General features: G+C 50.7%; 2 protein-coding genes across 2 annotated transcripts; one reads left to right on the forward strand and one right to left on the reverse strand.

The window, feature by feature from the left end:
- Window positions 1-1417: 1417 nt before the first annotated feature.
- Window positions 1418-9978, reverse strand: riok1 (RIO kinase 1 (yeast)). The gene is made up of 17 exons (XM_056410540.1): window positions 9774-9978; window positions 8177-8375; window positions 7998-8085; window positions 6971-7040; window positions 6832-6874; window positions 6659-6751; window positions 6471-6583; window positions 6283-6363; window positions 5271-5357; window positions 5066-5203; window positions 4890-4993; window positions 4288-4394; window positions 4153-4218; window positions 3975-4091; window positions 2156-2209; window positions 1753-1863; window positions 1418-1665 (listed from the first exon to the last, which is right to left on the reverse strand). Exons 1-17 carry the CDS (start codon window positions 9824-9826, stop codon window positions 1555-1557), a joined length of 1635 nt encoding a protein of 544 aa, XP_056266515.1. The 5' UTR covers window positions 9827-9978; the 3' UTR covers window positions 1418-1554.
- Window positions 9979-10133: 155 nt separating this feature from the next.
- rpp40 (ribonuclease P/MRP 40 subunit) lies at window positions 10134-14271 on the forward strand. Its single transcript, XM_056410558.1, has 8 exons — window positions 10134-10348; window positions 10965-11109; window positions 11428-11496; window positions 12524-12619; window positions 13127-13249; window positions 13356-13533; window positions 13609-13743; window positions 13879-14271. The coding sequence occupies exons 1-8, from the start codon at window positions 10232-10234 to the stop codon at window positions 14075-14077; spliced, it is 1062 nt and encodes a 353-aa protein (XP_056266533.1). The 5' UTR covers window positions 10134-10231; the 3' UTR covers window positions 14078-14271.
- The last annotated feature ends 50 nt before the right edge of the window (window positions 14272-14321 follow it).

A 14321-nucleotide genomic window follows, 5' to 3' on the forward strand; every position in this document is an offset into this window, starting at 1 on the left:
TAGACCAGTACAGAGAGGAGTCCTCTATCAGGACTAAGGTCTAACAAGACCAGAACAGAGATGAGTCCTCTATCAGCACTAAGGTCTAACTAGACCAGTACAGAGATGAGTCCTCTATCAGGACTAAGGTCTACCTAGACCAGTACAGAGAGGAGTCCTCTATCAGGACTAAGGTCTAACAAGACCAGTACAGAGAGGAGTCCTCTATCAGGACTAAGGTCTAACAAGACCAGTACAGAGAGGAGTCCTCTATCAGGACTAAGGTCTAACAAGACCAGTACAGAGATGAGTCCTCTATCAGGACTAAGTTCTAACTAGACCAGTACAGAGAGGAGTCCTCTATCAGCACTAAGGTCTAACAAGACCAGTACAGAGAGGAGTCCTCTATCAGCACTAAGGTCTAACAAGACCAGTACAGAGATGAGTCCTCTATCAGGACTAAGGTCTAACTAGACCAGTACAGAGATGAGTCCTCTATCAGCACTAAGGTCTAACAAGACCAGTACAGAGATGAGTCCTCTATCAGGACTAACAAGACCAGTACAGAGTTAGTCCTCTATCAGCACTAAGGTCTAACAAGACCAGTACAGAGTTAGTCCTCTATCAGCACTAAGGTCTAACAAGACCAGTACCGAGAGGAGTCCTCTATCAGCACTAAGGTCTAACAAGACCAGTACAGAGATGAGTCCTCTATCAGGACTAAGGTCTAATTAGACCAGTACAGAGAGGAGTCCTCTATCAGGTCTAAGGTCTAACAAGACCAGTACAGAGACGAGTCCTCTATCAGGACTAAGGTCTAACAAGACCAGTACAGAGTTAGTCCTCTATCAGCACTAAGGTCTAACAAGACCAGTACAGAGTTAGTCCTCTATCAGCACTAAGGTCTAACAAGACCAGTACCGAGAGGAGTCCTCTATCAGCACTAAGGTCTAACAAGACCAGAACAGAGATGAGTCCTCTATCAGGACTAAGGTCTAATTAGACCAGTACAGAGAGGAGTCCTCTATCAGGTCTAAGGTCTAACAAGACCAGTACAGAGACGAGTCCTCTATCAGGACTAAGGTCTAACAAGACCAGAACAGAGATGAGTCCTCTATCAGGACTAAGGTCTAACAAGACCAGTACAGAGATGAGTCCTCTATCAGGACTAAGGTCTAACAAGACCAGAACAGAGATGAGTCCTCTATCAGCACTAAGGTCTAATTAGACCAGTACAGAGAGGAGTCCTCTATCAGGACTAAGGTCTAACAAGACCAGTACAGAGACGAGTCCTCTATCAGGACTAAGGTCTAACTAGACCAGTACAGAGTTAGTCCTCTATCAGGACTAAGGTCTAACTAGACCAGTACAGAGTTAGTCCTCTATCAGGACTAACATAGTCTTCATTATTTTTGTGTGTGACAAATAAAATATGAAATGATGATAAAAACATTTTATTAAAAGTTTCACTGCAAACATTTAAAGTGATGCTGTTTGTTGTGCAGCTGACGGGTCAGAGGTCAGAGGTCAGGGAGGTCAGAGGTCAGGGCATCCACACAGACACACTAGAAGCCTTCATTTGCCCTTCTTAATCTTGGACACCTTCTCTTTCCTCCTCTTCACGTGTTTTGGTACTTTGGTGGTTCTCTTCTCTCTCTGAGCTTCTTTCACCATCTTCTTCTTCTCCTGAACAACAACAACAACAACACGTTGACCTCAGGAGGAACTTCAAGACAGACGAAAAGCTTCGGTGACATAAAGAGGGTTCTAGACCTTTTTGTCCATCTGGGCTTCCTCACTCTTCTCCTCCTCCTCTTCCTCCTCCTCCTCCTCCTCCTCCTCCTCCGAGGATGAAGATAGGTCGTTCTCCAGCAGAGCAGGAACCTGAAAAAAATCAAACGGTCTCCTCGTGGGATATTTGGGGAGGCGCTCCTCTACTCTCCTCCTCCTCTACTCCACTCCTCCTCCTCCTCCTCTCCTTCTCCTCCCCCTCTCCTCTCTTCCTCCTCCCCTCCTCCCCTCCTCCTCGTCTCCTCCTCCCTCTCTCCTTCTCCTCCTCTCCTCCTCCTCCTCCTTCTCCTCCTCTCCTCCCCTCCTCCTCCTCCTCCCCCTCTCCTTCTCCTCCTCTCCTCCTCTCCTTCTCCTCTCCTCCTCTCCTCCTCCTCGTTTAACGTACCGTTTGAACTCCAGTCAGATCCTTCCTCAGTCCGGTGAGCGTCTGGTACAGAACCTGACCACAGACACACTGTTAACAAGTACCACAGACAGGTACCACAGACACTCTGTTAACAGGTACCACAGACACTCTGTTAACAGGTACCACAGACACACTGTTAACAGGTACCACAGACACACTGTTAACAGGTACCACAGACACACTGTTAACAGGTACCACAGACACTCTGTTAACAGGTACCACAGACACACTGTTAACAGGTACCACAGACACTGTTAACAAGTACCACAGACCGGTACCACAGACACACTGTTAACAAGTACCACAGACCGGTACCACAGACACACTGTTAACAGGTACCACAGACACTCTGTTAACAGGTACCACAGACACTCTGTTAACAGGTACCACAGACACACTGTTAACAGGTACCACAGACACACTGTTAACAGGTACCACAGACACACTGTTAACAGGTACCACAGACACACTGTTAACAGGTACCACAGACACACTGTTAACAGGTACCACAGACACTCTGTTAACAGGTACCACAGACACTGTTAACAAGTACCACAGACCGGTACCACAGACACACTGTTAACAAGTACCACAGACCGGTACCACAGACACACTGTTAACAGGTACCACAGACACTCTGTTAACAGGTACCACAGACACAGTTAACAGGTACCACAGACACACTGTTAACAGGTACCACAGACACTCTGTTAACAGGTACCACAGACACACTGTTAACAGGTACCACAGACAGGTACCACAGACAGGTACCACAGACACTCTGTTAACAGGTACCACAGACAGGTACCACAGACACTCTGTTAACAGGTACCACAGACACACTGTTAACAGGTACCACAGACAGGTACCACAGACACTGTTAACAGGTACCACAGACACACTGTTAACAGGTACCACAGACACTCTGTTAACAGGTACCACAGACAGGTACCACAGACAGGTACCACAGACACTCTGTTAACAGGTACCACAGACAGGTACCACAGACACTCTGTTAACAGGTACCACAGACACTCTGTTAACAGGTACCACAGACAGGTACCACAGACACTCTGTTAACAGGTACCACAGACACTCTGTTAACAGGTACCACAGACACACTGTTAACAGGTACCACAGACAGGTACCACAGACAGGTACCACAGACACTCTGTTAACAGGTACCACAGACAGGTACCACAGACACTCTGTTAACAGGTACCACAGACACACTGTTAACAGGTACCACAGACAGGTACCACAGACACTGTTAACAGGTACCACAGACACACTGTTAACAGGTACCACAGACACTCTGTTAACAGGTACCACAGACAGGTACCACAGACAGGTACCACAGACACTCTGTTAACAGGTACCACAGACAGGTACCACAGACACTCTGTTAACAGGTACCACAGACACTCTGTTAACAGGTACCACAGACAGGTACCACAGACACTCTGTTAACAGGTACCACAGAAACTCTGTTAACAGGTACCACAGACACTCTGTTAACAGGTACCACAGACACTCTGTTAACAGGTACCACAGACACTCTGTTAACAGGTACCACAGACAGGTACCACAGACACTCTGTTAACAGGTACCACAGACAGGTACCACAGACACTCTGTTAACAGGTACCACAGACACTCTGTTAACAGGTACCACAGACAGGTACCACAGACACTCTGTTAACAGGTACCACAGACACTCTGTTAACAGGTACCACAGACACTCTGTTGACAGGTACCACAGACACTCTGTTAACAGGTACCACAGACAGGTCTCTTACGTTGTCGGCGTGTCCAAAGATGGCCGCCTCCTCCTCCTTCATCCTCATCAGGTCAACGTCTCGCTCGTAGTGACTCACCTCCGTCAGCGTGCGGGGGATGTAGGCCTTCATAAACACCTGAGGTCAGAGGTCAGAGGTCAGTCCGTGGTGACACTGAGCGTGCCGTGTCCTCCCTCACCTCCTCGTCCACTCCGTCCTGATGCGTCCGCTGGCCCGGCGCCCGCTCCGCCGCGATCGCCATGGCCTGGAGGACAAGGACAGCGTGAGCACCTCCTCTTTCCTCTTGGTTAGGGTCAGGGGTCAGGGGTCAGACCTTCTCCAGGTACTGGTCCATGTTGTGGCAGGTGATGGACGGGTCGGTGATGAAGTCAAACAGCTCCCTGACCGTCATCACCGCGACGCCACGCTTCATGAAGAAGTCTAAGCAAAGACATCACGAGTTAGAGCTGCACTCTCTCTGACCACCAGGGGACTCCTCTGGTTGTATAGAAGTCTATGCTTCATGCGTTAAAGCTGCATTATCTCTCCTGACCACCAGGGGGCGACTCCTCTGGTTGTATAGAAGTCTACGCTTCATGTGTTGGAGCTGCATTCTCTCTCCTGACCACCAGGGGGCGACTCCTCTGGTTGTATAGAAGTCTATGCTTCATGTGTTAAAGCTGCATTCTCTCTCCTGACCACCAGGGGGAGACTCCTCTGGTTGTATAGAAGTCTACGCTTCATGTGTTGGAGCTGCATTCTCTCTCCTGACCACCAGGGGACGACTCCTCTGGTTGTATAGAAGTCTACGCTTCATGTGTTAGAGCTGCATTTTCTGTCCTGACCACCAGGGGGCTCCCCTGGTTTCTTGTGTGCCGTGTTCTCCCTAAGGACCTCCTGCAGTGACCCTCCGGCCCACTAGGGGGCGCTGCTCACCGCTGACGTTGCTGCAGTCCTTGCGGAGGAACTCCAGGGCGTGCGGGTGGTCGTGCTCCACCGACTGGGACACGTCGATGATGTAGGCGTCTCCGTCGTGATACCTGCGGGCAGCTCGGTGAGTGGCGGAGGCTTTTATTTTGAAGGGGCGTGTGTGTCGGGTTCACGGGTCTTACAGCATGTTGAACTCGCTGAGGTCGGCGTGGACCAGGCGGGCCTCCTGGAACATCTTCCTCATGTTCTGGAGAACCTGCAGGTACAGCTGGCACGCCTTGGACTCCGACAGCGCCGCGTTCTTCAACAGAGGAGCCGGCCTGACCCGGAAACAACGGGTCAGTACGAGGAACCGAGCAGAACCTCTGGGCGGCGGCTGGTTCTTACATGTCGTCTTTTCCAATGAAGCTCATCAGCAGAACGTGACTTCTGAGCAGCTTTGGTTCTGGACTCGGGATTCCTGCCGTCTGCAGCCTGAAACCCACAAACGGGAAGGTTCTACTGGGTTCTATCAGCTGGTCGGTACGGTTCTACCGGGTTCTATCAGCTGGTCGGGTAAGGTTCTACTGGGTTCTATCAGCTGGTCGGGTAAGGTTCTACTGGGTTCTATCAGCTGGTCGGTACGGTTCTACCGGGTTCTATCAGCTGGTCGGGTAAGGTTCTACTGGGTTCTATCAGCTGGTCGGGTAAGGTTCTACTGGGTTCTATCAGCTGGTCGGTACGGTTCTACTGGGTTCTATCAGCTGGTCGGGTACGGTTCTACCGGGTTCTATCAGCTGGTCGGGTAAGGTTCTACTGGGTTCCATCACCTGGTCGGGTAAGGTTCTACTGGGTTCTATCAGCTGGTCGGGTAAGGTTCTACTGGGTTCCATCAGCTGGTCGGGTAAGGTTCTACTGGGTTCTATCACCTGGTCGGTAAGATTCTACTGGGTTCTATCACCTGGTCGGTAAGGTTCTACTGGGTTCCATCACCTGGTCGGTAAGGTTCTACTGGGTTCTATCACCTGGTCGGTAAGGTTCTACTGGGTTCCATCAGCTGGTCGGTAAGGTTCTACTGGGTTCTATCAACTGGTCGGGTAAGGTTCTAGTGGACTCAGTAGAACAGTTCTGACCCGATGAGGTTCTAGTGGACTCAGTATAACGGTTCTGATCCGATGAGGTTCTAGTGGACTGTCGAACGGTTCTGACCCGATGAGGTTCTAGTGGACTCAGTCGAACGGTTCTGATCCGATGAGGTTCTAGTGGACTCAGTCGAACGGTTCTGACCCGATGAGGTTCTAGTGGACTCAGTCGAACGGTTCTGACCCGATGAGGTTCTAGTGGACTCAGTAGAACGGTTATGACCCGATGAGGCTCTCGTGGACTCAGTCGAACGGTTCTGACCCCATGAGGTTCTGACCTGATGAGGTTCCTCATCTCCTTCTCGGCCCAGGTCCTCACCATCTTCCTGGGATTTCCTTTACAGTAACCATGACGGAACCTGAGAACCACAGAAGAAGTTGGAACCGTCTCGTGATGACCTCTGCTTATTGGTCGTGGGCTAATGGCTCCTCCCCCTTCATGCTGGGGGTGGAGCCTGTCCTCTACCTGAACTCTCCACTGACGTATTTGTCCCTGTCCTTGAACAGCAGGATGGACGTCTTGTAGATCTTGATGGCTCTGCTCTCTCCGGAGGAGGTGCTGGCGTGGTACACGTTGGCCTGGAGCGCACACACACACACACATTAACTAACACACACACACACACACACTAACTAACACACACACACACACACCTCCTTCCCGGTGCTGATGCAGCCGTTGATTTCACAGATGACTCCTCGACTTAACATCTTGAAGAGAATCATTCGAGTTCGAGGATCTAGGACCTGAAGAAGAAATAAATTACCAGGGAGATGAATTGGTAATGAGGCTTTTCAAAATAAAAGCATCTGCATGAGCAGCTCACCTGTTCCACGGTGGCTCGGTCGGCTTTGTCCTTCACTCGGTACCTGCAGAGAGCAGCCAATCAAATCATTAGTCACATGACCCGTGACGTCACACGGTCACGTGACCCGTGACGTCACACAACACCAGGTCACACGTACGTGGAGGCGTCTTTCTGTTTCTGCATCGTCGTCACTTTGTTGATCACTGAGTCGGCGAAATTCAGTTTATCTGAAACAATCAATACAGTTTATTATTGAAGACGTGACCCTCAGTCTCGTGACCCTCAGTCTCGTGACCCTCAGTCACGTGACCCTCAGTCTCGTGACCCTCAGTCAGGTGACCCTCAGTCACGTGACCCTCAGTCTCGTGACCCTCAGTCTCGTGACCCTCAGTCTCGTGACCCTCAGTCAGGTGACCCTCAGTCAGGTGACCCTCAGTCAGGTGACCCTCAGTCACGTGACCCTCAGTCAGGTGACCCTCAGTCTCGTGACCCTCAGTCTCGTGACCCTCAGTCAGGTGACCCTCAGTCTCGTGACCCTCAGTCACGTGACCCTCAGTCACGTGACCCTCAGTCACGTGACCCTCAGTCACGTGACCCTCAGTCTCGTGACCCTCAGTCTCGTGACCCTCAGTCAGGTGACCCTCAGTCAGGTGACCCTCAGTCAGGTGACCCTCAGTCTCGTGACCCTCAGTCACGTGACCCTCAGTCTCGTGACCCTCAGTCAGGTGACCCTCAGGTGACCCTCAGTCTCGTGACCCTCAGTCTCGTGACCCTCAGTCAGGTGACCCTCAGTCTCGTGACCCTCAGTCTCGTGACCCTCAGTCAGGTGACCCTCAGTCTCGTGACCCTCAGTCTCGTGACCCTCAGTCTCGTGACCCTCAGTCTCGTGACCCTCAGTCTCGTGACCCTCAGTCTCGTGACCCTCAGTCTCGTGACCCTCAGTCTCGTGACCCTCAGTCAGGTGACCCTCAGTCTCGTGACCCTCAGTCTCGTGACCCTCAGTCTCGTGACCCTCAGTCTCGTGACCCTCAGTCTCAGATCTGTTAGAGATGTGTCTGTGAATCTCTTGAAGGTCAGCCATGTTGCTTTTCAAGTGTTCATGAAGGGCAATATCTACTTGATAGGATGATGACAGAGTGTGTGTGTGTGTGTGTGTGTGTGTGTGTGTGTGTGTGTGTCGTTACCCAGGTTGATCTTGTGTTCATACTTCCTCAGAGCTTTATCAGACGGTGTCGACCGCAGCGTCTTATTGGACGGATTCTGTCTGTTAGACTGACCAATGAAAACAGACAACAGTCAGCTGACTGAGATCAGATGCATGATCATGATTCATGATTCATGATCATGCATCATGAAGTCCCACCTGGAAGCTGACAGCTGTCCTGTTGTATCTTTTGGTGAGATCTCCTCCTGCAGAAAACCACGCCCACTCCTCCTCCTCCTCATCATCTTCATCATCATCATCGTCTTCATCATCATATTCCTCCTGTTGTCGGTCTGATGAAGACTGTAGAGTGACATCACTGCTTTGATGTGTTGCAGCCAACAGCTCCGATTGGTCACTGCAGAGAAAACAGAAACATCAGCTGTGTGCGTCATGATGGAGAAGAGAAGATGTAACCATTAATACCCATTAATACCGCTTACTAACCATTAATACCCATTAATACCCCTTAATAACCATTAATAACCCTAAATAACCATTAATAACCCTTAATACAACTAAATAACCATTAATACCCATTAATAACCATTAATACCCATTAATAACCCTAAATATCCATTAATACACATTAATAACCATTAATACACATTAATACCAATTAATACCTATCATATCTACCCATGTACTGCTGGGTTCTCCTGTTCTCTACCCATGTACTGCTGGGTTCTCCTGTTCTCTACCCATGTACTGCTGGGTTCTCCTGTTCTCACCCATGTACTGCTGGGTTCTCCTGTTCTCTACCCATGTACTGCTGGGTTCTCCTGTTCTCTACCCATGTACTGCTGGGTTCTCCTGTTCTCTACCCATGTACTGCTGGGTTCTCCTGTTCTCTACCCATGTACTGCTGGGTTCTACTGTTCTCTACCCATGTACTGCTGGGTTCTACTGTTCTCTACCCATGTACTGCTGGGTTCTATTGTTCTCTACCCATGTACTGCTGGGTTCTCCTGTTCTCTACCCATGTACTGCTGGGTTCTACTGTTCTCTACCCATGTACTGCTGGGTTCTATTGTTCTCTACCCATGTACTGCTGGGTTCTCCTGTTCTCTACCCATGTACTGCTGGGTTCTCCTGTTCTCTACCCATGTACTGCTGGGTTCTCCTGTTCTCTACCCATGTACTGCTGGGTTCTCCTGTTCTCTACCCATGTACTGCTGGGTTCTATTGTTCTCTACCCATGTACTGCTGGGTTCTATTGTTCTCTACCCATGTACTGCTGGGTTCTACTGTTCTCTACCCATGTACTGCTGGGTTCTATTGTTCTCTACCCATGTACTGCTGGGTTCTCCTGTTCTCTACCCATGTACTGCTGGGTTCTACTGTTCTCTACCCATGTACTGCTGGGTTCTCCTGTTCTCTACCCATGTACTGCTGGGTTCTCCTGTTCTCTACCCATGTACTGCTGGGTTCTCCTGTTCTCTACCCATGTACTGCTGGGTTCTCCTGTTCTCTACCCATGTACTGCTGGGTTCTCCTGTTCTCTACCCATGTACTGCTGGGTTCTATTGTTCTCTACCCATGTACTGCTGGGTTCTCCTGTTCTCTACCCATGTACTGCTGGGTTCTACTGTTCTCTACCCATGTACTGCTGGGTTCTCCTGTTCTCTACCCATGTACTGCTGGGTTCTCCTGTTCTCTACCCATGTACTGCTGGGTTCTCCTGTTCTCTACCCATGTACTGCTGGGTTCTACTGTTCTCTGTACTGCTAGAAGAAGAACCAGCTCTCAGCCTCACCTGACCTCCTCTGCGTCATCAAACTGTCCAGGTACTCCGCTGGCCAGCGACATGACGTCACACAGAACCTAGAAACAGAATTTCTAACCAGAACTGATCCAGGAACCAATACGTGTCCAAACTGATCCAAACTGATCGGAACCTCGTCGGAGCAGCTTCTCATAGAGCAGCGTGTTATTTTTACTTCCGGGTCTCCACACGTGACTACGGCGAGCGACCAGGGTGTTTTAGCGAACTGCAGCTCAGTGAATGAGAATCCACACTCCAAACCAGTAGGTGGCAGTAATGCACCCGGACGCTGTTTGCCAACCGACATAAAAAGACGAAGAAAAACAAAAAGAAGAACGCTTTTAACTTGAAAATCCTGGACCGGAAGTCTCTTGTCGCGAAGCAGCTTCCTGGTCGCATCTTGGTGAAACGTGTTGCTAAGTTCTGAAGTCTGAATAAAGTTCTTCAAGATGTTCGGAGATCTGGAGCGGACCCCCCGGACCCTGCTGGTCTGCGAGCGGTCCAGTTTCCTGGACGAGAAGAACCGGCTGAGCTCTCAGGTGGAGCAGCTGCACTTCAACTACAAGGTGATCAATACACAAGATAATAATACGAGAATCAAACCTAAAGAATAACACGTCACCACCGAGTTTACACGTGGAGGGCACGGGCCTTCAGAATAAAAGCACCCTGTTCCTAATGGGCGGGTTTATTTATTTGAAATTATAACCAGACGTTATGACATGAACACTTATAAAGAAAATATGATCAGATTAAAAATGAAACGAAATGGAAGAAATCAATCAACACAATGTCATTTGTTTAACTTTGAAATGCGATTTTCGAATATCAATAATTTTAAAGAAGACAACAACCTGTGATGTGAACATCCTCTGAGTCCGGGTCTCCCCTCCTGGGTCTGGCTCTGGGAGGGCTCCCCTGGTCCGGGAGAGGTAGCTGAGGTTCACCGGGGGGTTTTAACCGCTCTTAGTCTGGGCTCTGACCCGAGACCTGTTGCCATGGAGACCCGACCAGGGGCCGATGGAAGACACGGCTCCAGGACCACTGAGCCTCTCAGACTCCTCCCCCTCGTGGCGATTCGCGGAGGAGACACATTCAGTCCTGAAATGAGAATATCTAAACACATGTTGTTGGCCTGTGTTAGTACCGAGTTCTGTAAGTTCTATTCGTTTACCTGTGCAGGTGTCCATGCTGCTGCCTGAGTGTAGCTCCGCCCCCTCTCACCTGGAAGCTGTATTTAACAGTATGGACAGTTTCTACCTGATCAGGAAGCTGCCCATCCACGAGCTGCTGGACCAGCACTTCCTGGAGACTGCTGTGCACCAAGGTAAGACCTGAGACCACCTGAGACCACCTGAGACCACCTGAGACCACCTGAGACCACCTGAGACCACCTGAGACCACCTGAGACCACCTGAGACCACCTGAGACCACATGAGACACACATGAGACACACCTGAGACCACCTGAGACCACCTGAGACCACCTGAGACCACATGAGACCACCTGAGACCACCTGAGACCACATGAGACCACATGAGACCACATGAGACCACATGAGACACACCTGAGACACACCTGAGACACACCTGAGACACACCTGAGACCACCTGTCCATGTCCTTGAGCCCGCTGTGTCTCTGCAGGTCGTGTCTCTGGCCTGTCTTACGGGACGAGGATCGACGAGGACAACTGTGTCGCCCTGACGCCAAACGGTACAACGGTGCTCCTACATGTCTGTCTGCAGGTCACCTGTCTCTCTCTCTGTCTGCAGGTCACCTGTCTCTCTCTCTCTCTCTGTCTGCAGGTCACCTGTCTCTCTCTCGCTCTCTCTGTCTGCAGGTCACCTGTCTCTCTCTCTCTCTGTCTGCAGGTCACCTGTCTCTCTCTCTCTCTGTCTGCAGGTCACCTGTCTCTCTCTCTCTCTGTCTGCAGGTCACCTGTCTCTCTCTCTCTGTCTGTCTGCAGGTCACCTGTCTCTCTCTCTCTCTGTCTGCAGGTCACCTGTCTCTCTCTCTCTCTGTCTGTCTGCAGGTCACCTGTCTCTCTCTCTCTCTCTCTCTCTGTCTGCAGGTCACCTGTCTCTCTCTCTCTCTCTGTCTGCAGGTCACCTGTCTCTCTCTCTCTCTGTCTGCAGGTCACCTGTCTCTCTCTCTCTCTGTCTGCAGGTCACCTGTCTCTCTCTCTCTCTGTCTGCAGGTCACCTGTCTCTCTCTCTCTCTGTCTGCAGGTCACCTGTCTCTCTCTCTCTGTCTGCAGGTCACCTGTCTCTCTCTCTCTCTGTCTGCAGGTCACCTGTCTCTCTCTCTCTGTCTGCAGGTCACCTGTCTCTCTCTCTCTCTGTCTGCAGGTCACCTGTCTCTCTCTCTCTCTGTCTGTCTGCAGGTCACCTGTCTCTCTCTCTCTCTCTCTCTGTCTGCAGGTCACCTGTCTCTCTCTCTCTCTGTCTGCAGGTCACCTGTCTCTCTCTCTCTCTCTCTCTCTGTCTGCAGGTCACCTGTCTCTCTCTCTGTCTGCAGGTCACCTGTCTCTCTCTCTCTCTCTCTCTGTAGGTCACCTGTCTCTCTCTCTCTCTCTGTCTGCAGGTCACCTGTCTCTCTCTCTCTCTCTCTGTCTGCAGGTCACCTGTCTCTCTCTCTCTCTGTAGGTCACCTGTCTCTCTCTCTCTCTGTCTGCAGGTCACCTGTCTCTCTCTCTCTCTCTCTGTAGGTCACCTGTCTCTCTCTCTCTCTCTCTCTGCAGGTCACCTGTCTCTCTCTCTGGATAAAGACTCCTTTGAGGTGTTGGGAGTTGAAGGGAAGCCGTCGAGGTTCAGCCAGCGAACTGGCAGCCGCTTCGGTTTGTTATGAATGAAACACGCCGACTCATGTTTATATTCATATATATATATATATATACTAGGGCTGTGAAACGATTACAATTATCAATCAGGTAAATCACAGGTTTCTGTGGATTAATCATGATTAATCACATATACATTTACAGGGCTCTCAAGACAGGCAAGAGCTCCGAGAAGAGTTGTTGAGGGGGGGGGGGGGGGGGGGTGCAAGTGACTTTTTTTCGTCCCGATATGCATCCGAGCCGGAGCTCGGAGTCGTGTTAACGCGACACTAGAGACAGAATGACACGCTGCTGGAGAGACGACCAACAACAGACGGACTGGAAGCTCATTCTGCGCATGCGTTAAATGCGTTAAAACAAACTAATTAATCCTGTAATTTAATTAACTGAGTTAACGCGTTATTTTTCACAGCACTAATATATACATGAATATAAACACAGTCATCGTGTTTTAATATATATATTAAAACACGATGACTGTTTATATTCATATATGAATATCAGTGGTATCTGTCGACTTGACGGACAGCAGCATGGCTCCTGGGGGGCGGGGCCACCAGAGGCTGGTCACAGGTCTGAGGTCACGCCTCCAACTGAAGACCGACTTCCTGCTGTCACGTCCTCCAGGTGAGACCTGTTTGTTACAGCACTGAAATATCCCACGACCTGGAATGCCTCACGTCAACTTCTCACAGAAGTGATTACCCATGACCCTCTGCTTTCTGTTCTGTAGGGGGCGGAGCCTCTCTGCGTGCCCTCCTGTCTCGTTATGATTGGTCGGAGCACAAACCTGAGATCAGAAGCCACACCCTGACAGACCTGCCCAGCCCCCTGCTGACCTCTGACCTGCAGTCATGTGACCCCCACCGCCTGCTGGAGTGGCTCGGGGCCGTGGACGCCCACGTCGACTGGTGAGCGGTGGCTGCCATGGCAACGGGAGTCTTACTCCACCTGGCCAAGCGTTCACGCTTCTTCTGTGGTTTCAGTGAGAACTCGTCCAGCAGCTTCCTGTCCACACTGGTCTGTCCTGAGCCCAGGACCAGGATCAGTCGAGCTCTGAGGGTCTCCGTCTGCGGACTGCTGCGTCCTCAAGACGTCCACCGACTCATCCAGCAGATCAGGTCAGACCTTTTAGAGGGGCTTCACTCAGGGGCCACTCGGGGGCCACTAAGGGATTCCATAAACTGTGTGTGTCTATACTTGTAGTGGCTCTGTTGACGCCACAGTTCTGGTTCTAACGGTCTCCTCACCTGCAGGTCTTACCTGGACCAGCCTCGGGAGGAGAAGTGGGCGTCGCTGACGGTTCATGGTTTCGTTGACAGTCCGGTCTCATGGGGGGACGAAGAGCACGGAGTCCTGAGCGGAGGAGACCACTTCTACAGCCTGCTGCTGTTCCCGGACCAGAGCTACCAGATCCACCTGGCTACGGGGGCCCAGGACTCCTGCCCCCCATGACTACACCTGCCCCGTCCTCGGCAGGTGGTTCCAGGTCGTGGTTTAGTTGCCGGAGCCGTTTCTGTGATGCAACAGCCCGTTAACATTGAGGACCGTTTGTGGGCCGCGAGCCTCAGAGTGAACCACTCACCAAAGGTTTCATTATTTAAACTTTTCATGTTATTTTGCTTTGTTTAAATAAAGTTATTCATCTATATGGTTAATTATTATATTCACTCAGCAGGTTTATTTAAATGAAACACAC

The sequence above is a fragment of the Pseudoliparis swirei genome, unplaced genomic scaffold (genome assembly GCF_029220125.1).
Source record: "Pseudoliparis swirei isolate HS2019 ecotype Mariana Trench unplaced genomic scaffold, NWPU_hadal_v1 hadal_25, whole genome shotgun sequence".
In the NCBI taxonomy this organism is placed as follows: domain Eukaryota; kingdom Metazoa; phylum Chordata; class Actinopteri; order Perciformes; family Liparidae; genus Pseudoliparis; species Pseudoliparis swirei.

Bases quoted from the DNA above. Each gene is read 5' to 3' on its own strand.
- riok1 (XM_056410540.1), bottom strand. From the start codon at position 9,826: ATGTCGCTGGCCAGCGGAGTACCTGGACAGTTTGATGACGCAGAGGAG. The intron at 8,376-9,773 runs GTGAGGCTGAGA...TTTTCTCTGCAG, and splicing joins GATGACGCAGAGGAGGTCAG to TGACCAATCGGAGCTGTTGG. The intron at 5,204-5,270 runs GTAAGAACCAGC...TTTCCGGGTCAG, and splicing joins TTCATTGGAAAAGACGACAT to GCCGGCTCCTCTGTTGAAGA.
- rpp40 (XM_056410558.1), top strand. From the start codon at position 10,232: ATGTTCGGAGATCTGGAGCGGACCCCCCGGACCCTGCTGGTCTGCGAG. The intron at 10,349-10,964 runs GTGATCAATACA...TTACCTGTGCAG, and splicing joins AGCTGCACTTCAACTACAAG to GTGTCCATGCTGCTGCCTGA. The intron at 13,250-13,355 runs GTGAGACCTGTT...TCTGTTCTGTAG, and splicing joins CCTGCTGTCACGTCCTCCAG to GGGGCGGAGCCTCTCTGCGT.